The sequence below is a fragment of the Falco punctatus genome, assembly GCF_963210335.1.
Source record: "Falco punctatus genome assembly, chromosome: 2".
Lineage (NCBI taxonomy): Eukaryota > Metazoa > Chordata > Aves > Falconiformes > Falconidae > Falco > Falco punctatus.
Genome location: NC_137581.1, coordinates 81,254,472 through 81,278,492, shown reverse-complemented (window position 1 = coordinate 81,278,492; position 24,021 = coordinate 81,254,472). Strand labels below are relative to the sequence as shown.

Below are 24,021 nucleotides of genomic sequence, written 5' to 3'. Positions count from 1 at the left end.
ACGGCCTCTGGATTGCTATGCTCCTCTGTGTATTGAAGCCTATATGCTGTTAGAAGGGATTTATATCCCGGTTTAGGTTTCTTTGCTTGATTTACAGAACCAAAGAACCATGGAAATGTGAGTGGAGCATTTCTCAGGCTGCTGTGCAAAGGTCTGGGCCTCCCTGCAGCAGCCTGTGCCCTTTCAAAGTCAAAAGCAGCAGGGGTTGCTGGAGTGTCCAGGGAGTTTGTCCCTGGGCATGTCCCTCTGGGCTGGCTCCCAAGCTCACTTCAGAGGCACCCTGGAGCCGGGGCCAGCTCAGCTTCCCACTGCTGCAGAGAAATTCAAGCGCCCGGGAGAAACTGGATAGGTGCAAGGCCGGGGTGCCCCAGCCAGAGCCTCCACACGGTGCTGTGTGTGCATGTGCATGTGCGTATTCATGTCTACGAGTGTGTGTGTGCAACCCAAACATCTCAGCCAGGAGTTCAGTTTCAGAGGGGATGCGGTAGGGAAAACTGTAGAGCATGTCAAGAGCCTTTTAAGGAGAAGGATTTGGGCTCAGCTGATGATTTAACTTTACAGCAGATGTGAGATACCATAGAGCCACATTTCTCCAGTTACTTTTTCACCCAGCTCAGCAAATGGAAGTTTTAAGCACTCGACTCCTTCCGTTTCACACAGCACCGCTGTGGGGGCAGCACAATTCTGCACAACCCCCTTGGACACTCCAGCAAGGCTGGAGGACCTGGCACCCCAGCTTGGCCTCTCTCAGCCCCCTGTAGCACTGCCTCGGAGGCCAGCCGTGGCCAGCAGGTGCCTGGGAGGCTGCTGCCTGCCACCCTGGGGAGGAGCTCTCCTTGCCCTGGCCCACAAGCTCAGGTGAGGGATGCTCTGAGTGGAAGCGATGCACATCTGCCTCTCTCCCTAGTGCCTCTTCTGAGGTTACTAGCCAAAGTACAGTGTAGCTTTGCTACAAAAAAAAAACATTTCCCTGTCCAGCCTGTGTCATCCTGCACCTCACCCCCTGGGAGGGTGCTGGCTTCAGGGCGACCTGCTGTGTGGGACTGTGAGTCCTTCTCAAGCACTAGCCCCGGCACTGGTGCTGCTGCCTGGGGTCTCCCACTGTCCCTCCTCAGGCACGCTGCTCCATGGGGTAACAGAAGCGGAAAAAACTAAAGTAGCGTAGCTTTAGCACTCAGCAAAGCTGAGCAGATGTGGCAGTGTGCAGGCAGGAGGAAGCAGTTGCCTTTATAGAAAAAAAAAAAAGTCGTCCCTTTTTCACACAGTTCTCTCTTGAAAGGGGGAGGAGTACTGGAATAATCCTTCTTTGCCTCTCAGTGTCTTGTTTAGAGTATATCCAGCCTCTACTCTGGATCCTGCCCCTTGCCAGTGGTTATTGAAAAGCTTTGCTGTTGTTTGAAGGGGTGGGGGTGGGGGATGCCTGTGAATTTGTGGAGGGAACTTTTGCTCTCAGATGCAAGCCAGCACCTGCAAAACATACTCGCCTGCCCCATGGCCATCCCCAGCTGCCTGTGGCATCCCTAAGCACAGCCAGCGCTCAGACACTGACTTTCCTCTGGAACCTGCCCACTCTGCCCCTCCAGCCCTGCCCGCGTGTCCATCTCCCCGTATCACAACCACCTGTCTACCTGGTGGCAGTCACCCCCCTGATGTGCCTGTCCTGGCTTTGCCTGTGACACCCCGGGACTGCAATAGAAAGGGCAGCATGCTTCTTTGGGTGTGAGATCATTTGCTATGAATGGCAGGAGGATGAGGAATCGAGTCTCTGGCTCCAACCACCCGTCTGCTTGCCCTGCCAACCACAAGCAGAGGGGTCCAAGCTGCCCCAGTCCTTGGCCTGAAGCAAAATCCTTTTTCAAAGCATGGGCTGCCCTTTGGGTACAGCATTATGACCAAAAGAAAAAAAAAAAAAAAAAGGCACTGAGACATGATGTAAAAGTAGAAAAAAACCCAGGAGAAATATCCCCACTCGAGCTGTCAGTGTGTTTCTGTGCTCAGCCCTACATCATCGCTGTGCCTGAAGCCAGCAGGCAACATGGCTTTCCATGGGCCCTCAGCCCCAGCCTGCGTGAGGAGCTGGGAGCCAGCATCCTTGCCAGTTCCCTCCTCACCAGGGCTGAGCTCACCCCAGCCCCCAGCCCTGGCCAGGCTGTGCTGCAGTGTTACATATGGCTGGGGAAGGACTGGGGGCCACAGTGCTTTTCTTCCCAGTGAGGCCCCATTTTGCCTGTCCCCTGTGGCAGGTGGGCTCAGCTGGGGGGGTCACGGGGCTTCCCCCTCTCCACCAGCCAGGGCAAGTGGGAGAGAGCCAGTCATCGCCCAAACTCACCCTCCACCTGGCAAGTTGCAGCCATGTCTCCTTCAGACCCTTTTTCCCCCACCCAAAAACCATACGGTACCCCCCTGGGGCTCCCTGTCCCCCCGCTCTGTGGGGCGCAGGGGCTGCAGGCACGGACCTGGACCAGGTCGGGGGTGAGGCGCTTGGCCCGCAGCCACTTCTGGAAGCGGTGCGTGCGGCGCAGGGCGCGCTCCAGGCTGCAGGTCTTGGACTTCAGGAGGGAGATGCAGATGCGCTTGTCGGCCCGGTCGTGCCGGTACTTGGAGGTCAGCCGGGTGATGTCAACCATCCGCCAGCTCTTGGCATCGTCGGTGTAGTTGCCCGAGTAGCTGAGCAGGTAGCTGGGGGGCAGCTTTAAATGAGAAGAAAGCCAGGTGTCAAACCTGCCAAACCAAAACGAGAGCCCCACGGAGAGCAGGTTAACAAGCTACACGGACACCTACACAGCGCCAGCGCGGTCGCTGCACCACGCGCCAGCCCCGGGGGCTTTCTGCCATCGTATGGCAAAGGCCGAGTGGCCACGGGCGGGCAGCCCCAGGTGCCGGGGTGAGGCAAGTGGGATGAAGCCATCGGCCGAGGAAACGCCCGTTGGAAAAATGTCTGTCTTTGCTTCCCGTTTAAACCACCCCTTGTCACAAACAGTGCCATGGCACAAGGGGCAAAACACCCAGATGGGGTCTTTTGGGCCAGACAGAGAGAGAGATGGAAGGGAGAGGGCTGTAGTGTTTTGGTTCATGAAGAATCCCAGGAATTTTTAGATTTCCTTAATTCTGGAGAAAGGGGCCCAAAAAAAGGAGTATCCAACACTTTAAGGGACCCTACAGAACAAAGCCTCCTGATGGGAAGTGTATTTGGGAATATCAAAATAACCTTTTGTTCTGAGGTGGTGGCTTCATACTGGGGTTGACGGGTCCTCCCTGACATTGCCGGCTGTGTTTGAGCGGCCAGGATGAGTGACCTCTCCAGGCAGCAGCCGAGTTTGGGGTGTGATAGGGGGACATGGGGACGTGTGCCCTGGGCGTGTGGCACTGCTGTAGCCATGGAGATCTTGCACTAATTTGCTTCCCCTACACAGGCACAGGAGGGGAGCATATGGGCTGGGTAATTAGGTATTTTTTTTTGTTGTTTCAGCAGCCCCCTCAGCCCTACCCACACATGAGTTGCACATGCAGGAGCTGAGGAGCACGGTGCCTGTTTTGTAAGCGTGTCTTTAACCTGCTCTTGGAAAGTGGTTGAAGTCTGACCTTTGGCCAACGCCATGCATTCACTGCCTCTAAAATCTCCTGCCTTAACCTCCTTGCCTGAGTGCATAAAAAAAACACGTCCTAATTTAATCTCACCATAAATTAAAACCCATAGCTCAGGAGTGAAACAGGAGAGGCAATAAGTTCCCTGCAGGATCAGCTAGCTGGAGTTAGATGAAAAGACAGTAACGTATCTGAAAGCTGAAGCTGATCTTTCCTTTCAACTTCCAGTTGGGGAACTGGCACATGGCACAGAGAAATGGGGGGTGGGGGAGATTAATTTCCTCTGATTTCAGGCAAATAACTGACTCAGTGATGCTAACTACCCTCCATGATCAGAGACCAACTGGCCTCCTCCCCACAACCACTCTTGAAGGCAGCACCTTGCTCCCCTTCCCCACCACGGAGACTGTGCAGATCAGCTCTGGGACGAGCATGGGTGCCCAGGGCAGGGGAAAGCCAGTCTCCCTGAAATGCTGCTGTTTGCCCTGCTTTGGCTTTTGGCTCTAGCCATGTGCCTCCTTCAAAAAAATTGCCACAGAGATGCAGGCTGACCAGCAGTGGAGTAGTCTGGCCCCTGGCGCAAGCAGGGTTCAGGCATTTGGGCATTTTGCCCAACATGAAATTTGAAGCTTCTGTACGATTAGGGCATCTGACATGAAAATAAACACTTTCTTTGGTTTGGGGATTTTTATTGGTCTGGTTTTGAGCTAGAACTAAAGAGCAGAGAGTAATTTCTACGCCTCACTGTGATTTGTTGTGCAGCCCAACCGCTCCCAGTGCCTAATCTGCAAAGGAGGTGCTGCGTGCCAGGCACGTACAGGGAAGAGATAGCTATGGGCTGGGTTTCTGTTTTTTTTGTTGATTTTTTTTTTTTAAAGTTAAACACAAGTGTGCCTTCTGATTTGGCTCAAGCTTGTGTGTTCAGGGGAGTTCATGTCAGGCAGATATCAGGGAATAACCACTTTTTGCATGCAAGCAGCACATGGATGTGTGAAATCCATGGTTGAGAGCTAATCTGAGCACGGATGGAGCAATTTCCTCCACAGAGCTCCCAGGGGTGAGCCACGCGGGCCTGGGAACCCAGCATGGACCACAGCAATTCTGTATTTGGCATCATTTCTGGGCAGCACAGCACTGGCCTGGCACACTTGCTAGATACTTTCAAGATTCATCATCAAGTGCTGTAACAACAATTCACTCTTCTCATATGAAGCATTTTAGCTAAGGGCCTGAGTGTGCTTTAATTAAGACTTTCACTAAGATCTGTGTGAATAACTGAGGCACAGATTAAAGATTTTAGATCAACCCAGAACTAACTGTTGAAGAAAATCAAACTTGCTTTTATTTTTTCCTGAATGACATGAAATATTTTGTTTTAGCCAAAATAATTTTGCTTGCATTTGGAGTTTTAATTAAAAAAAAAAAAAAGTAAGTTAAGCCTTGAAACCAAAAATAAAGAAATGCCATATAAAACTCCATCAAACTCAAGCTTTCCAGCTTTTTCAGACTTCCTTCCCACTACTTTTGGCCAAAGCTCATCACCAGTGCTGGCGCAAGTCTGCAAATAGTTTTGGTCAGCTCAGTTCCACAGTGTTTTGAAAATCTAATGTTTATGAACACTTTTGCTGTGCTCTGCTTTCAGGACAGTTGGTAAGCAGGCTTTGGTATTCTCATTTACAGATGGATAAAGTTGGGCAAAGATAAGGGAAGTAAAAAACATTAGAGCACAAGATGAGTCACCAGCCGTTCTGGGAGCAAAACCCACAGCTTCTTACTTGTTAGTCTTCAGTCCAGTGCGAATGCATGTCACAGCTCCCAGAAATGAAGGAGAATTAATGAAGCATGTTCTAATGAGGATTAACACAGAGAAGCCCAAGTGCCATCCACCTTGTGAACATGTGAAAAGGTACACCATGATGGATCAAAGAGCATAAGTGCCACTGAAATTTCCCCCATTTAACCTACCACTTGCCAAAAAATCCTGGCTGTTGAAGAAATCAAGCGGGAGAAAAAGTTTAACCCCTGCAAAGAAAAGCCTGAAGCTGACTGACTGCTCAGGAGAACACTTTTTGAAGTTACCCTTTCCAAAGCGCTCAGAGTAGGACTGCGTGTTATCAGTTGCGTACTGCACTGCTCGTGGGAAGCTGACTGCTGGCTTGCAGGACAGAAAACCCGCAGCTTCTGGTTTAGGAAGCCCCTCTACCTTCCCTGAGGCAGAAGCATCGTGCTCCCACACGCTTGTGACTCTGCACTCCTGGACCCTGCTCAGACCCTCTGCACCCTCGCACCCCCTTCCCACTGTCCCTGGGAGGAAAGCCAGCATGGGGGCCTCCTGCTTTTGCTCACGTAGCACCTCTTTCCTGTGCCCCGGTGCAGCATGCAGCTGGCCACCAGCCAGCCAGAGGCAGTTGCTTGCTGCAGAAGGCTACTGCTATTTTCAGCAGGGCTGAAGGAAGCTACGCAGCGCTAACCTTTTGAGCACCTAACTGGGAGTAACCAAGCACCTGCCACAAGCTGCACATATGGTAGCTGCTTTACACCTGGCAGCACGTCCCTAAAAACCCTGCAGAGGCAAGTGGCAAAGGGGCCACAGCAGGATGGGGCATGGGACAGGAGCCAGCTCCTGTGCTGTCCCATGCAGCAGAGAATAAAACGTAGGGCAACCCACACCCCAAATGCCCCCCCAGCCCCTGCAGACTCACACCAGCCTGTGTCAGCCAGCTGAGCACGCTAATTACAAAGCCATCCTGTTTTTTGGGACAGGAGCCTGGGCTGGGAGAAACCCATTACTGCTGGCCTGGCCCTTAGTGCCTCTGCACCCTACTTACTGCACACCCTGGCGTCACCCTCTGCATGAGCGGGGGGAGACAGAAAGCCAAGAGGGCAAAGCGCTTAGGGCTGGGACCCCCAGTGTGCCGCAGCAAGGGATGCCCTGGTGTAGCAAAGCCACAAGCTGCCTTATTCCAGCGGCAGTGAGGGAAGGATGGATGTTCAGTATTACAAGTCCATCTCAGACAAACCGTTATGGTTTTACTATGCAACATTTTATAGGATAGTTTAAGATAAAAATGGTGATTTGTCCAATATTATACTACTTTACATTATAGCATTAAAAATACAATTTTACTGTAATCATTTATTCTCCCCCAGGCTTTTATATCTATAAAAGAAAGTGTATATGGCTCTATAAATCATATCAGACCAAATAAACCCTTCCTCTGCCAAGCAGTGCCTTCAACTTTCTCCTCAAATACACTGGCAACATTTTCCCTGTTGCTGTCAGATACACTCTGCTTTTGAGCCTAAAACTGATTGGATCAGTCTGATGACCGCTTGGACAGCATGTGTCTCATCGACTTCAAGGCAGATGCAATTTCTGCCTCTGCCTTCCAGTTCTCACAGAAACTTCCCAAAAGCGTGCTAATAATTTAGCCCCATCTATCTTCAAGTGTGTCGGTAACCTGATGTGTGAAAGTCCTCGTGCCTCAGGCAGGTTTAGGTTACTTTTGATCTTAGTTAATATGCACGTGAAATTCTGCACATTTGTGTTGTTGCACCTGGTACAAAATTACATAGCATGTTTATACATTTGTATTATTATAGCCCGTTGGGAGCATACAAAGTTATGCCCCCTTTGCCTTTACTTGGTTGCTTATAATAAAGTATTTCCAGTACATCTAAACAAGCTGATTTCTTCCTTCCCTCCTCCCTTCCCCCATCACTGCCTTAAATTGTTTCGGAGCCACTCTCTATGCAGGAAGTTGTGCCTTTTACTCCTGCTTTCAAATTACAATTCAGGGCTGAAATCTGCTCATGTTTCTGTGGCTTTAAAAGAAAAGAGACAAAGCAGCAGCTTATAGACATTAATGAAAATACTAGGCGCTGTAATGGCAACTGTGTGCTAAGTTACTCTTTGCATTGTCATTCATTACAGTACTTGGAAATACTAACAGGCAATTTTCAAGTTACTATGCAGAATGCTTTAAAAATTACTGTGCTGAGTTTCTGACCTTATTTCTTCTTTAAAGAATTTCTTGCAAATGGATGTCCCAATGCAGGCGTTGCATTTATCAAGTCCCAGGAAAGTCCGGCCAAAATTGTAGCTGGGTTTGATGTGGGGTGCAGACGGAGAAGCTGTTGCTGCTGTGGAAGGGTTACAGCTCAGAGCCAAAACCAGGAGCAACATCAAAGAATCTACAACTCTGGAGCAAAGGCAACATATCCAGCGCCCCATCTACAGTAGTGTAGAGCTTTGCCTTTTGCAAGTTACCCCTCTCTATGCTTTCAGTCTCTTTTTGATGACCTCAGCCTGCAGCAGTGAGCCCCGAAACACAGCAAGACACTCTGGGTGCAGGAGACCCTGCTGCAGTCCCCATCCTGCCAGCTGGTCACTGGCTCTATTGGTTTGAGGTTTGGGTGGGAAAGTTATGATGTAGGGTGGGGAGAAGGAAATACATGGAGGATGCAGATAACTTGGGTTACCATGGTTACCTTTCCTTTACTTGGTGCAGCTGCTTTGGCCCCTGCTGACCCTCCCATCAGCCGACTTGGAAAACAACACGAAGAAGTGCTCATCTGCACTTTGTACAGACAAATGAAGGATATCCTGTCACTGGAGCAAAGGGCACATGCAGGACACTTAGTAAAGAGTGATTTGGAAGGAATAATAGTGAGGCAGAAACATGCATTTTACCACAAGACAGACCCTTAGCATTGCTTTATTCCTGGAGATTTGTGATGGCGTATTGCTTGACTTGTCCGATGCTTTCTTGGCTCAGTTTCCCCTTCTTACAGAAATGCTGAAAAGACTGTCAGGTGGAATCATCGCTGTTTTATTTCTTGAAAATAGTGTTGTTTAGAAGCGATTGCACCACAGTGTTTCATGCCATGGAAAGCAGGATAGCCTGAAACTTTCCAAAACACCCAGCTGACATAACAGTCTCTAGCAGCTCTTGAAAAATGGGGCTTTTCAGCAAGTCTTTTGGATAGCTTTTCCTGATGGTCCTGGCATTGTAAAGAAGCTAGAGAAATGGACAGGGGCTAACGTGGAAACTCACCAGAGGTTTTAAATGTGCTTAGAAACTCTTACGATCACCTCCCAAAGCTGTTCTCACTAGGCCAAAGACTTGAAAGTTACAGAAACTGCTGGCTACCTGTCCTGTCCTGGATGCTGGGTGCAGAACTACACCTCTGCCAGGGCCCAGAGCATCTGGGATGTTGGCACGGGCCCTGGAAGGCTGCTACAGGCAGCTGCCCAAGGCTAGGAAAGCAGACCTTGAAGGGACATTCCTTGTTGTACCCTGGCCCCAGACACTGCAGCACATAGCACGTAGTGGTAGCACCAGGCTTTGCTCCACTCCTGTCCTCCACTGCCATGTTCTGATTGATGTGGGAGGCTCTCCTGGGCCATATCTCACCATTGGAGCAATGAAAGGCAGACAGGCTTTGGAGACTTCATGTCCCCCCAGCTGGACTACTCACACTGTGTGGGCAAGCCATTTTCTAGCACATCTTTTAAAGGAAAAAAGGTGCTGTGTAGCCATCCTTTATTATCCCCTCCAGTGTTTAACCACAGTATGATGGGACTAAGGGACTTGTGAGCTGGGGTCTGCTATCACCCCTCGCTTTCTGGAGAGGCTGTTGAAGGAAGATGATCCTAACAGTGCAAGGCAGGTCTTTCAAGTATAGATGCTCATTAGTTGTGGCACATGGGAGACCTGGGGTCTCTCCTCAACTCTGTGCCCCTGTGGGAGGTTGCTTCATCTACCAGTGCATCCCTATGCACAAAATGGAGATAGTGACATTTAGGGTTTGTCTGCAGGGCACAGCACAGACAGAGGAGGATAATGAGCCCTGCTGAGAGTGATGTGGGATGTAATGGACCCTGCCAGTGCCGGAAACAAGAGGGGCTGGGTGGTGCTGGTATGCCAGCGAGTGCATTCAGTGTGCAGCTCTGCATTGTGCCATGTTCACGTTTGGCCTTGTATTCCAGTATAAAGCTCTCTGAAATATGCTGGTGGGAAGAGCCATATGAGAGTTAAACACTAGTATTAACTGCTTCCCACATCCAGAAGTCTATCCCTAGCATTTTCTATTGCGGGTACATTGTTCCTTTCCCTTCTGCAGAAATCAGCCCTTCCCACTGTTTCCTGCCAGTAGCTCTGCAACACTGGCTGCATTCACATTGCTCCCTGCCCAGCTATTCCCCTGATGGTACCAAATCTAAATGCCAGAAATCTGTCTTTATCTTCATTATGTATTATATAAAATGCATATCCTTCAATTTCTTTAATAATTTAATTGTCTGCCTTCAGTCTTCAATTTTCTGTTATAGTTTTAAGAGCAGAGACTCAGGCTCCCATCTCCCAGTGCATCAGCCTGCACTGCCCCATGGCGACCCATGGAAAGGAGAAAGCTTCAGCCTCAGGGGCTGGTAACCGGTCCTTTCCCACTGCAAACCACACACTGGTACAAAAAACCACTACACGGAGAGCAGGGTTTCTGTTCTGTTAATGATGCCTTGATGGCTGTGTTGTTCTTGCACTTTTTGTGTAATTCAGGCATATGTAGAGCAATGTTTGTCTTTCCCTAGGAACAACACGTGTAATTGTGTTTTCTTACAGTGTATCACACCTGCATCATCTTCAAGTGTTATAAAAGCAACTTCTTAGTCAAAGAGTCAGAGCTGGTCTGTCACATCCACACCGAGCTTATTGCTGGCATTTTCACTTGCCCCCAGGGTCTGAGCCTCCTCATTCCCTCAAGCATTTTTGCTCAGGTTGGGCTGTCCCTGAGCACAAATAACATGTGTAGGAAACACTCAGTCATGCTTACGGCACTGAAAAAAAAGCTTAAAAATGAGTACACATACCTCTGAGAGAGCCTGAAATGGAAGCTGGGAAACCACAGCTTGCTGTGAGTTGTGAGAGGGGCTACGCTTCTGAAAGTGGCCTCTCTTTTAATGAGGTGGTCCAGCAGGTGATGTCAAACCTGTATTGCTTTTCCTCTCCTTCTGGTAACATGGCACATCAGTATTGTGGTCAGGTGGCAAACAGCCAGGTCTGCAGTAGATCTTCTGCTTCTGCCAGGTGGGAGTAGCAGGCTGGATTTTCAGGGGACTGATCGCAGTGGGATCTGCTGGAGCTGCTGATGGCTTAGCCCTAATGACCCAGCAGGACCTTCACAAACCTTGTAAAACAACACTTCGATGTAACACATCAACCACATGAGAACACGGAGCTGGTGGCCCTAACAGAAAAGCCTAGCTAGTTTTCTGGAAGTCATAATTTCTAAAAATGTCTAGTACCGACCAAAACACATGTACTACCCCATCAAAGACAGACCAAGTGCAGAAAAGATTTTGGTATGGTACCTGCCAACAGAGGTAAAAGGATTTATTTAGCCTCTGTGCCTTGACCTCTCCTGTCTCCACATGCCACGAGATATGGAAACCTACCAGGCAGCACAGCCCTACTCCTGGCTACAGCTCTGGGGACAGTGGATCTCTGGGTCCCCAAACCACCCAGTCCCTACAGACTCCCATGGCTACAGGTTTGGAGAGGTATGGCTGCAGGCTTCAACTGCTCACTGAGACAGGAAAGGACCTGTCCTGCCCTTCCATGCTCCTGTCTGCAGAGGAGGTGAATGGAGGACAGGCTGATTTTCTGACATATTCATGGGATGAAACACACCTTTTAATTAACCCACCTCCCAGGCTCCACCCAATATATTAATGCAATCCAGGTGTTCTCCACTGCCTCTTCCCACCCCAGCCCCTTGTCCACCTGCCTGTGAGCAGCTCCTAGGGTGGGTTTCATCCCAGCGGAGCCTTGCAGCTACCCTTTCCCTATCTCATCACTCACCTCAAACAAAATAGAGGGCCAGCACCATGCTCTAGGTCTAACTGGGACACTAGAATGGCGTTGCAGAGCAGGAGACCTTTCAAATTAATTAGTTAGTTAATTAATTTTGGGTAATCACCACTAAATGCTTCAGAACAGACCAGATGCAGAGGAGCAGAAGGTGCAATACTGCTGCTCCTCAGCTGACATTGCTGCTAGATCCTTGCTGCTACAGACCTGCATCTGCTCATAGGGATGGTGCTGCCTGGGCAACCCAAGCAGCAGGTTTCGGGCATCACGTCACCTCATTTTCCTCTTTGGCCCAGGTTTACTGCTGCAAAAGAGCCTTCTCAGCGAGTATGGGGTTGCTGAGCAACAGAGTATTGCCTAGTGGGCTGCAAGAGGGCTGCACCTCTCTGCCACGCATGGAAAAGGAACAAAATACAGGAAAAATCAAACTTTTGCTGGGAGAGGCCCCTGCTCTTCCTGAGGTCCTCGGTGGGCCCTGTCTGGGTTTTTCTGCCTGTGGGGCCCGGATAAGACCTTGGCTGCCACACAGAGCAGCTTTGCAGGACAGGGTGGAAGTCAGCTCAGGGTGTGGTGCAACATGATTATTCTTAATAGTATTTTTCATTAATCACATCCAAGATAATCATTAAACTATTGCCAAGTAACCAGCGCAGACTTGATTTCGAGCTGCTTATCACTTCAATCCCCGTTCAGGCTGGATGTGTGGATTAATAGCTAGAGCAGCTTGACACGTTTTCAATTTTTTCAAAATGAAAAATGTGTCTTTTTTGAATGCTACAAAACTCATAACATTTGGGAGGATGCGATCACTTCCTTTTTCTGCATTTTCCTCCTGATTGCACGATTATGAAAGAAACATCTGTTTTGAAGTGATCTGCAACAGAAAATTTTTGTTCCAGTTGGATTTGCAATGGACAACAACTGTTATATGGTCCTGTTCTCCACACACTGTTTCTTTCCCGTTTTCTCTTGCAGAAAGATGAAAGAGAGAGGAGAAGAAAAAAGCAAGCAAACAAAACCTACTGCCAGACTACAAATACAGACAGAAGAAGGGGATCCTGAGGTGTGAGTGGTGTGAAACACCATGCCTGAGCTGGTAGAGTATTTTTACACTTCAATTCACTATGAGAAGTTTGGACATTGTATGCATACGCATGCATTTTTCTACATTTTGAATCAATGAAAGTACTAAAACAGGAATAAAAATCCGACTTCTTTTTTTTTTTTTGCCTCACCAGGAAATAATTCCTATTGTTTGATTAGCCTGGATGTAATTATCAGAAGCATCAATAATCTACTCTTCTAATAATATAAGAAAATAGCTATTGTTCTGGATATGTAGTATTTTTTTTGATTCTCCCTGACTCCATTCTTCTGCTGCAGAAGAGGAAACCTGTTGTTTGGAAATCTCTGCTTTTGCATACTGGTAGGCAGCGGGAAGAAAAAGCCAGCTAGAAGAAAAGCCTCAAGCACTGTGGCCAACAGATAAGGCCAGTTCTAGTTCGTGAGAGGCTGAAATGTCAGTACAAAAGGCCACCAAATGCTATCAGCTACTGTGGTGTTTGCAGCATGTAAGGGAGATTATGCCAAGCAGCAAAAAGTGTGGATGAGGATCCCGTCTTTTGATGCATCAGTGTCCGCAGTCAGAAAATGAGATACAGGGGTCTTGAGCCTAAGGGAAAATGATAGTGAACAGAAAATTGGCTGCACACCAGACTGGGGTGTGCTGTCACTCCCTGCACAAACCACGCAGGAAAGAGGCGAGGAGGAGCTGTCTGGAAAGGGAACAAATCTTGTCGAGGAGCACTTGCCCTTCATCTGCAGTGGCCTTGCAAACACAAGCAGCAGCAGCTCGTGTGCTTCTGGGCCACTTGTTCAGCAAAGCAGCTCCTTAGGTGTAGTCCAAGTCCACATGACTGCAATTGAAACATGGGTGCGTGCGTTGTGATTTTCTTTGACAATGCTGCAGCAAAGAAACAAAGCATCCCTCCCCAGGCAAAATAAATAAGATCCTCTTTCTATAGAAAATAAGAAATATTTTAATGTCATACAATTTTCCAGAAGGGAAAGACCTCCCCACAGTATTTTTCTTGGATATGTGTTATTGATTTGTGTCCCAGCAGTTAAAAAGATTAAAAATAATGCAGACTTTTTGGTGTTGAAACTTCAGATTTTCAATCAGATTCCTCTGTGAGGCAGAAGCAGGATGAAGCAGGGTCATCTACAATAAAAATGGTGTGGCAGGGAAACACTCTTGGAACGGGCTGGCTAATGAACCGGAGCTGTTAAAGTAGCAGCCTGGTTTCCAAGACCAAAATGAAAGACATTTAAAAGATGAGTATGAAAAGATTGCTTCTAAATTTGTTACCTGGATAAGAAAAAATCTTTAGAAAGATATGCCCTGAAAGAATAAAACAGCGCAGATGTTTGATCCAGTGGCAGACTACTGACTTCGTCAAACCATGTATTTCTTTCTAGGTACCTATTGTTTGGTCCCATTTGGTTTCTGTCCATCAGGTTGGAATCTCTGGTTAATTAGTTGTGAGTAGGATTACGGTAATCCATATTTTCTGTCAGATGTGTTGTTCCAGCTGTCTGGGTGCAGGGGGAGGTCAGGTCGTTTGTGAGAAAGATATGAAGATTGCTTTGACTAACCTTGGGAGTGGTCTTGGGCAATACCCAGTGCTTGGACTAGGAAATTCCAGTATCAATTTTAATAGTACAAGTGCACTTTAGGCAGTGACCTTTATTTCTCCCATATAGCAAAGGATACAACCCTACAGTCTGGAATGTTCTTGTTATAATGCAACTGACATTTGCAGGTGACAATAGTGGGGACACTTTTTCCACATGTATTAACAATTTTTATTGTTTTTATTTTTTGTTGTTGTTGTTGTTTTGAATAATGAATTGAATACATTTGAATTGAATACAAAAGGCATCGGTTCCTGTTTAGGTTGGATCACAGCTGATACAAACCTGGTGCTGCTGCATTCAGTGCAAACATGAACAGGTTCTTAAAAAGTGGCCTAATCTAGAAGTGCATTAATTGGAAGGAAAAATGAATCAAGACATGAAATGCATTGATTTTCTTTGTATTTTTTCATATCTCTCTTAAACCCCTGTTTTCTGTTCTCCTCTGGCTATAAATCTGCTGGTTTAATATTTTGGTAGCTAGATGTGTGACCTAGACCACCTCCCTTCTCTTTAGCCATTTTCTCCTACCAGCATTTTATTCTCCTGCTTGTATTTTATAAGAAAAAGCAACCGAATGGAGGAGAGTCCTCCAAACCCCCCAGGCCTAAGCAGACTGTTACAATCTGTAAAACCTCTTCTACATGTAAGCACTGGTGTCTGGTGTCCAACACTGTGAAGCAGTACAGCATATACATAAATTACATTTGTTTCAGCTTGTGGAGGATTTGGGTATATGATTCAATGCTTTATTACATTGAGGTTTACATGTCTGGATCCAGATTTTCTGAGATGGGTACCAAAATCCCTGTTAATGAAGCAGAGTAAGTGAATCAATTCCCTAAACATGACTTAATCTCAGACCAGGTAGAGTCAGGAACTCAAAGAAAACCTGAGTAACTTGTGCTCCATGAGCAGCGGTCAACCCCAGCCTGTACAAACCCTGTAACACAATCTGTAATGCTTTGGTTCCACATTAAATTTCTCATGTTAGCAGGCACCTTTGAAGGCTTGACACACGTGCTCCTGCACATTGTTAGGTTTGGGGGGGTGGGGGGAAAGTAATGTTAAAAGCTCAGTTTCAATGGTTTTGTAGCCAAAATGGAGACTACATGGCTTCAGAGGAGAAATACTATAGAAAACTCCTAGAAAGCAATTAGCAAGGAGGTGCCATTTCTTCTCATTAAATTGCTTTACTCCATTGCCAGTTGATTACTTCTGCTTTTAACTTCCGTGGGGGGCAACCATGCATGTTGGCCTCCCTTATGTCATGCACTTCTTTTTCCTTCCCGTGCTGTTTTCTCTACTCCCATCTCTGCTTCCCCACTTGCTGTTTTCCCTGTGAAACAGTCGCCCGACACAGTAGCCTTTACGCTGGCTGGGATGCCCTGGGGACTGGCAGAGGTTGCAGAGCAGAGCCTTGTGGAGCTCCTTGCAGGTGGGATACCTCTGTGAGAGCATGGCCAGGCAGCTCCAGGACTCGGTGCACTCCTCCATCCTGGATACCTCTATTCAGGAGACTACGGAGCTGTAGCAGAATGGTGTCCTCTCAATGTGGGGACATAACCAGCTGCTCTTCCCCCTCTTCCTTAACTCACCTGTACATTAGTTATTTTCTTGTGATTTTTAGCATCCTTAAAGTAAATTGGTGACTACTTTGAGGATCCATGTTAGAAAACAGAGCATGCACACATGCACGCAGTCAAACACCCATGCACAGATTCATGAAGGTACATGGGTTACTCTTCCCCTCATTTCCAGTGACTTTGTATCTGCAGTTCTGGCAACAAACAAATCTGGAAGTGGAAAATCAAGAAAGGGTTAATTAAAAAAAGAAAAAAAAGCAAACTTTGCCTTGTTTGCACTGATCTTACATCAGTTTCCATGGAAATGGAAGTAGAACAAGCCAAGAGCAGTGGTGTAGCCAACTTCAGCTGCTGGCTTCTAGTTCTTGCTTCTGTTTCCATGGAAATAGATGCCAAATCAGCAAAAAATAAGGTAACTTGTTTTAAAATACCAGAGTTTTAAAGGCTTGTCCTTATTTAACCTCATTCAGGAAGATAGCTGGTGAGAGGAGGCAGCCAGCAATGCAGTGAAAACTTTCAGAGGCTCTTTCAGCTGCTGGCTGATTGTTGAAATCTGTAGATAGCGAATTCATGGGGCAGCTACCCATCTTAGAAGCATTTTTTAACTTTCCTCTGTAATAATTGTAAATAAAATACATTCTTCTCTTGGCTTGCATAGTCACAGTAGTCTGTAGGAACCTAAACAGCTCTTTGCAATGGAACCCTGCAATTGCCTCCTTAGACTGTCTTTGCCTTCAAGAGTTCAGAAACAGTGGTGCTTTCCTCAGCTGCAATATGCAAACTACCCCCATTCCAAAAGCAATTCTTTGTGTCTCAAAGTTTCAAGAGAGAAGCAAAGGAGGATTAGCTGGGGGAATTCCTGACAGTGTTTTACAACAAACATCCCACTTCTTTTTTCCTAACCCGGGAAGGCAAAATTTCACCTAGATAAAAGAAGTTGACCATAATCTATTGATTATAGCAAAATGTGGATCAGAAAGCAGGGAAATACTAACTAAATCCAACCAAAAAATTCTGCTGTGATTTCAAGAAGTGAAATTTTCCAAAGCTTGTTTTATTAAAACCAGTTTTAACAGAAAGTTATTTCAAGGGTGGAGGTTGGGTTTTGATCCTTAGCTGTTGCTGTGGTAGAACTGTCTGTAGGGAGGAGTATTTGTTGGTGGAAGTTGTGTGAGGACAGAGATGAGAGTCCCATCCTCGTCCCTGTTGTTCTTTGAGTTGCTCATAAATTGGGATTGTTCCCAGCTCTTAAGACCCTACCTCTTGCTTCCCCCACAACCACTTTGCTTCCATGCTCAGGCATCTCTTCAATAGTCTGCAAACACACCCTAAGATGATAGATCACATCACAGGTAACTTGTGGGCCCTTTTTTAGTGACAGCATATATCTGGAAGCCAGAATTGTAGGTATATGTTTAAAAAAAAAATCTTGGTTGGTATTTGTGGGGAAGTAAATGCAATTCTAATAAGACATTTCTTCATTTGCAGTATTACATTTCTCCTTTTAATAGCATAAAAACTGCTCTTGCAAGGGCACGTGCTACACTTCACACACTAAGTATATTCCCTTGGGCTGCTGAGGGAGTAAATAAATAAAGAGTGCAGGCCAACCTAATTTTAAAGTGGATCAGGCCTGGACTGGGGCCTCACATTTGTTCATTTTAGGTATTATAAAGAATGTGCTCATTTTCTGACTGGTTTCTATTCATCTTCTTTGAAGGAAACCCAAGAAACATCAAACCCTTCAAGAAATTGCCAAAAAACAGTAGAGTTTTTTTGCATAAGGAACCTTTCAAAACATGGGAATCTTTTTTTTTTCTTCTTTTTTTTTTCTTTTTTTTCCCTATTACACACATTGTCTTAAAATTCAAGGAACTTGCTCTGATTGCTTTTATAAGACATTTATTGCTGCTGTTGCTGCTGTGATGTTACTGCTTCGAAGCTGGTTTTGAGCCATTGGGGTCCTGTTTGAAGGCAGAAACCCAGTGCCATGTTGCCTATAATCCTCCATGACATTTCACTAATATTTCACGCAGAAAAGCTTTAGTCTCTGCTGGAATAGAACAAAATACCAGGGAAGCAATGGAAAGCTAATTAATACTTTTTAAGCAGGGGGTGGGGTGGGGTGTGGGGAGGGGGAAGCTGAGAGAGTCACTGCTTCCCAGATGTTTGCAATTAAACTTTCAATGTACCTTTTTGACTGTCCATTACCCAACAGTTCATCATCCTTCAGGCTTGCACCAATGCTTCCAGGCCCCCAGGTCACTAACCCACATAAATGTCATGCCCCTTGGTTTGCCATGGTTAAATCACACAGCGAGTGAAATAGGAGCTATTTGCCAAGTCTTCTGCAAACAGCTCATAGCACCATAGCATGACTCAAGGGATCATGAGAACAAACTACAGGAACAGCAAGTTGTGGAGCCAAAACCAAGGAAAAAAAAGATTAAAAAAAAGAGCAAGGTCTGAAATGAGGTCCTTGCGGCAAAAAGTACATGCCTGCACTTTTCTGTGAGTTTCATAATGTTGGCAGATCAACCTTGCTGCACCAGGCACTCTGGAGCATGCCAACATCCCTGTCCTGAGCATCCTGCTCTGCCAGCCTGCCTGGCCGTGCTGCTGCCCCTGCCCTGGTGGGCACAGAACATGGTCTGGCAGGAGGGATGGAAATGTCCGAAGTGAACACAGGCTATCCTCTGCTTTTCCTGGAAAGTGACTGTTCCTGGATCAGAGACCACTCCCATCCGGAGGGAGCATCTCATCCATAAAGCAGAGCAGCAGCAGCCACCAGGCACTTGCTATGGGCACAGGGTGCCACTGTGCTGCGAATCTTAATGCCCAGGGCTCTGGCCAAAAGTTGCTGTACATGAAAACTTCCTCCCAGAAGCACCTGACAATGCTGGATGGTGATTGAATTATGCATAAAAATGTGATCACACGCATCCCTGCCCTTACCCCATTCTGGGCGGGGAGAAGTGGACAGGCAGGGTGTGGGGGCCCTGCTGCCTGCTGGGTCTGGCATCCAGGGGTGCTCCTGGCCTGGTCCTTTGTGGTTGGGAAGCCAGACATTCTTCCTGGCTCTGATCCCAGGTCATCACCCATCTTGGGTGATGCACCTTCCTCTCCAGGATCCTCCTTGCTCTCCTGCTTCTCAGAGCAAGATTTTCTGGGGCAAGTCAGAGTGGATGTGCCCACCTTGCCCCGTGACATCCCCCTCTGCAACTGAGGCAAATATTAACAGAGAGTAAGTGTGACCAGAGAAGCAGCATGATTGCTTTGCTCCAGATCTCAGCCTTGATTGGGATGTGACCTTTGTCCAGACCTCTCGCCAATGAACTCTCAGTGCTTGTGAATTCTCTCAGTGCCTACAACATTCTGGGGTCAATTTGTTCATGAGCTGAGATCATAGGAACAGTCACAGAATAAAAGGCATGTCAGCTTTTTCTTCCCTCCTTTCACCCATGACTGGATAAGGCTGCCTTGGATATGACTTGTATCATGTACCTGCACAGCTTTTTAATCTTTTTATTGTTTGTACTAATAGTTTTAATTCTGGAGGCTTTTGCACTGGAAATGGAAGGCCTGTAGCTTTCACAGCACAGATGGGAGATAAAAGCAGCGTAATCACAGAGCAGGGTCAATGAGACTTTTTCCAGGAAGATGCTAAAGGCATTATTTGGCATTAACAAAGAAAAGAATAATTAGAAAATATGCAAAGAAGGGTTTATTCCTGTAATTAATTTCAAAGTTGGAAGTTCCCTAGTGCTCTTCTGTTCAAAAGTGACAGCATATGAGCCTTCTCAGCAGAGATGTATCTTAATCATAAATCAGAAATGGGGGAAATCAAAACTTGTGTTTCCATTGAATTTGAAAAGAAAAAGCTGCAGTCAGGAGTTAATGTGTGACTCCATTAAGTGCAGAAAATACAATTATAAATAAGTATTGACACATCACATGAATGGCAACAGGAGAATGCAGCCAAACTTGGTTTCCTGGGAGACTGGGCATTCCTCTACAGAGAATGCTCAGAAGTAATTTTGATAGCTTGAGGCTTTGCCTATGTTTGCAGCTGCTTTTTTGCACTGATTTCCTACAATTACTATCAGCCCCACTGATGGCAGCAATGATAGAAGAAGAGTTCAGCAAACTTCCTCTACCTCCCATCATTTTAACATTGTCGAAACTGCTTCTGAACAAGTCTAAATGGCTCTGCTTTAGAAATACTAGCAATCTAGAAATACTAGCAGCCACAGGCATCTTGGTCGCAGCCTTGCTCCCATCTGGATCTTCAACTTGTTAACAGGTAACCTTAACACCTCTCCATGCAGTAAGACCAAAACAAACAAAGGAAAATAGCCTGCACAGCTCTCTGTATAGTTTTATCCCTTCTGCACCCTAGTCCATGGCTGTTTCCCCCCTCACCATGTCCACAGTTGCAATATGATTTGGTGCAAAGCACCTTGCCTATGAAGGCATCGGCCTTGCTGCAAGAGGTGTGGCTGGAGGTTGGATAGCTTTAGCACTGTTGTTTTTGCTTGGAAACAGTGGATCCCCTCAAGGCAGCTGATGTTGCACACAGAATCATGCATTTAATATTAAATTGTTTCTTTGTTGGGTGGTGGTTTTTTTTTTAGTATTGGCAACTTTACAATTAGGCTTTTTAGTTTAATCTGGATTGAATTGATATTGTTGGCTTTGTATTGTGGGTAGTACTGGCTTGGCTGGTGACTGGTGTAGGTGAACGTAACTCATCATGTCTCCTCACACCATGAGGATTTCACATCCTGTACACACTTGCCAGTTCCCATTTGTGTACATACTTTTAGGCTTGACTATAAAACAATCATGCCTTCAGCTGCAATGTAGAGTATATGTATTTATATATGCCACTATTCACACAGCAAAATTTTGCACGTGCACGCACACTCGCACACTCTCTTTGTAATGATTTTTACACTCCTTTGCTCATGAGGTTGGTTAGGTCTCCTCGTTTCACCTGCAGCTTTCTGTAGCTCTAGACCCTCAGCTTGTTGGCAGCTGAACTTGGCATCTTGCTTTGCAATTGGATTAGAAAATACATAAAGGTAGGAAGATTACAGACAGGTTCTATATGGCTTTATTTTTTTCACAGTTCATTCAAGGACAATCCTTCTTTCAGGTCCTAGTCCTGTTGTAGGTCCTGCTCTAAGGTTTCTTTGCTTAGTGCAAAGAAATATGTGCATAAGCTTATCGGAGAGCTATACAGAGCAATTCAGAACATGCAGTTAGCATTTGCTGATGGCAGCACTGATGGTGCACTATGTATTTCCCAGTGCATGGATAGAGTGTTTTTAAACAGCAGTTTCCTTTTCTATTACTTGTTAATTTCTATACTCTGTTCTGATTGCATGAGCTTCAACACTTCACTCTCAAGCAAGTGATGCTATTTAAATTCTCCTGGAAATACTTCTTACACATGAAGGAATTAAAAAATTATTTGCATTTCCTTTGCAGAAATACCTTATGGAACTGCTAATGGTTTTCTTATCTCACAACTATATCCAGGGAACATTCCAGTATTTACCATTCCACATCACTACCGCGATAGCTTAACTCAGACAGATGAGCTGCTCTCCTCCTTCCAATAAAATTGTTTTCTCCTGACTGGTGTGGTTCAGTCTCATTCTTGAATAGTAAGCTGGGAAAGCCACCCTGCTCACTGTCATGAGTTAGTCTTCGGCGAGCGGTTGTTCCCTATATATGTTGATCTGGGTACACAGCAGATGCCACAAAGGACCCAAAAGCTGAGATGCTGCCTCTGTCCTGCAGCTGAGGACAGCGCTGGCCCAGCTGGAGAGCATCAAGCTGGAGAAGACCCTTCAGTGAGGAAGGGGACACCCCACAAGACCCACAGACAGGCAAGCAGGTTGCAAGGGCTTGTCAGCAAGAGAAGGACTCCTCAGAGCTGCTTCCCCTTACAGCAGCATTAAACCACTAATTTTTCTTCTGATCAACAGCTTTGCAGTCTAGTTTTAGATTTCTCTGCAGTATACAGCTGTTGAAACTCCCCTCTGAACTCCATGTACCTTTTTTTCTTTGCTTTTTGTCCTTGTCAGTTATCTTGTGTTTTGTAAAGGATCTTATTCCTCAGTTTTTGTTATTTTGAAAACAGTTGTAACGCAAACCTTTTTTCTTGTTTATTCATTTATCACTTCACAAAATGAAGTTTATTAACTTTGTCAGAAAAGAAGTTTTAAATTTTAAATGTAAGTTTTATTTTGTAAGGTAGCAAAATAATTTTTAATTTTAAGTTATAATAAAATTAAGCAAAAATTTTAAGTTATAATAATAGATCAAGTTTGCAGAAAGGCATAAATATGAATGTCAAATACCTGGGACATCTTATAAAAATACAGCATAAGACAAAGGAACAAGAGGCCCCGTAGGAGAAATATCAATAGCAATTTTAAGGCTCCCAAAATTAGAATTTTCCAGAATATTTAGATTTTGTATTAACTCAGGCAAAAATCTTTGTTTAGAATACAATGTAAAGACACAACAGGACACAATGTTGTTCTTTTACAGCCCATGTAAGATTTGTTATGATACACCACAGTAACTAGAACAAAAATCTTCAAAGAAAACCTATTAATACAATGGTTAATGTAAATGTTATGAAACATTCAAAAGGATATTAACAGATTAAATCAAAGTATAAAATGTAATCTTTTTCAAAGATGTACACAAATTTCATCCCTCTTTGGCAATTGTAAACATAACATTTGGCTAAATAATTTTTGAGACTTCCACATTCAACACCTCAACACCTTTCAGTAGTTGATCAGACTGTGGAATTAATTTTTGCATAAATCTTCTTGGACCTTTTGATTGGATTCCCATTTGTCACTGGGAATTGATCATTAAAATTAGTGGCAAGCTTAAAATTATTTGAACTTCCCTAAAGCTAAGAGGCAACTAAATTTTAATTTCTTTTTAGTTATTGTGCTATTCCCGCTCTTTGCCCTTCCAGAAGACAGAATAACATTTTGGCTTTTCCTAGAAAGGAGTCCAGCTTGACTGCAGGCTACTCCTGCCTATGGTGGGACCCAAAATAGACCCAAAATGAGACCTGGCTCATACCCAAGCAAGAGTTTCCAAGTGAACCAGCTCACAGCTCAGTCCCAGCGATCTCCTACTCCTACAGAGACAGACTCTGCCTCCTTGTTCATGCTCAGTAGTACATCACTCCTCAAGAAATACCACAGGCTACTTTCTGAATAAAGCGTCATTCTCTGTGAATAGGCATAGCACCATCCAGACCTTTGGAACGGCCTTTTGTTTTGGAGCCAGACCTCAATTGCTCCAAGCCCCTCCACTGTGGCTCTCCTGTTCAGCCTCTGTTGGACCACTCCACGTATTTTTCTTTCAGCCCAAGTGACTCGGGCACTGCTGCGGTCAGCAGGCAGGAGGCAGGTCTGTGCGGGAAGCACAGTCCATAGGCTGTGGCAGGCTGCTCCCATCCCCTTCGGAAGATCTGTCGTATCGCTGGGATTTATTGGCAAGGTATTTTGTACTTCAAAGCAAGAAAAATAATTCAGATTCAGGGTTTTCTTTGCTGTGAAAGGGAAATTAGTTTATTACCCACTCCGCCTTCCAGACCAGGATATGACTCAGTCCCTGATAGTTATAAGATGATCAGAGCCGATACTGGATTTCTTTTGTGAGATGTGTTGCTGTACTAAATGCTGAGGATAAAAATACTTTCTGCTGCAGTCTGCTGCTGCACTAGAAAACAAACAGGACTTCTTCCCTTAGACTGGCTGTTATGTAGCTGGAGGTAGATTGCTCTTCATCTAGACTCCAGTCAAATTTATCTTTTTAGGACTTCCCACCTAATACAATCTAAAATTCTTGCAAAAGGAACGAAACGTACTTGTGCAATTCAGGTGGTGGTAATAACTGGGGAATACACATCAAGGGCGATGGTTTCAAAAAGGTTTACTTTTTTGCTCAGCTTCAAAATGAAAAATATCACAAGGAAACATGGGTTATTTGTGGTGCTAACAATGTATATTTTTGAGGGTCTCTGGTTTCCTGTGGCGCCTCATCCTTAATGCACTTTATTGTGAACGTGTTGGCATGCATCCTTTTCCCAAGCCCAAAGCCACCTGGCAGTTGCAGCAGGAAGAAGGAAAAGCAACATCCCACTTTCAATGGTAAATAATCAACCTATGCATGGTTTGTCACAACAATCTACTCATTTGCTGTCCTGCAGTGATAGATTTACTAGTGTCTGGACAATGCTG

General features: G+C 45.7%; 1 protein-coding gene across 1 annotated transcript in view; it reads right to left on the bottom strand.

Annotated features, from left to right (window-relative positions):
* The window catches only part of DIPK2B (divergent protein kinase domain 2B), a 29,162-nt gene extending 8,198 nt beyond the window's left edge, over positions 1 to 20,964 (bottom strand). The window contains exons 1-2 of the mRNA XM_080374272.1: positions 7,596 to 20,964; positions 2,457 to 2,721 (exon numbers count right to left, since the gene is read on the bottom strand). Coding sequence (XP_080230398.1) covers positions 2,457 to 2,721; positions 7,596 to 7,819 — 489 coding nt within the window. The 5' untranslated portion in view covers positions 7,820 to 20,964. The remainder of the gene's footprint in view (positions 1 to 2,456; positions 2,722 to 7,595) is intronic.
* Positions 20,965 to 24,021: the final 3,057 nt, after the last annotated feature.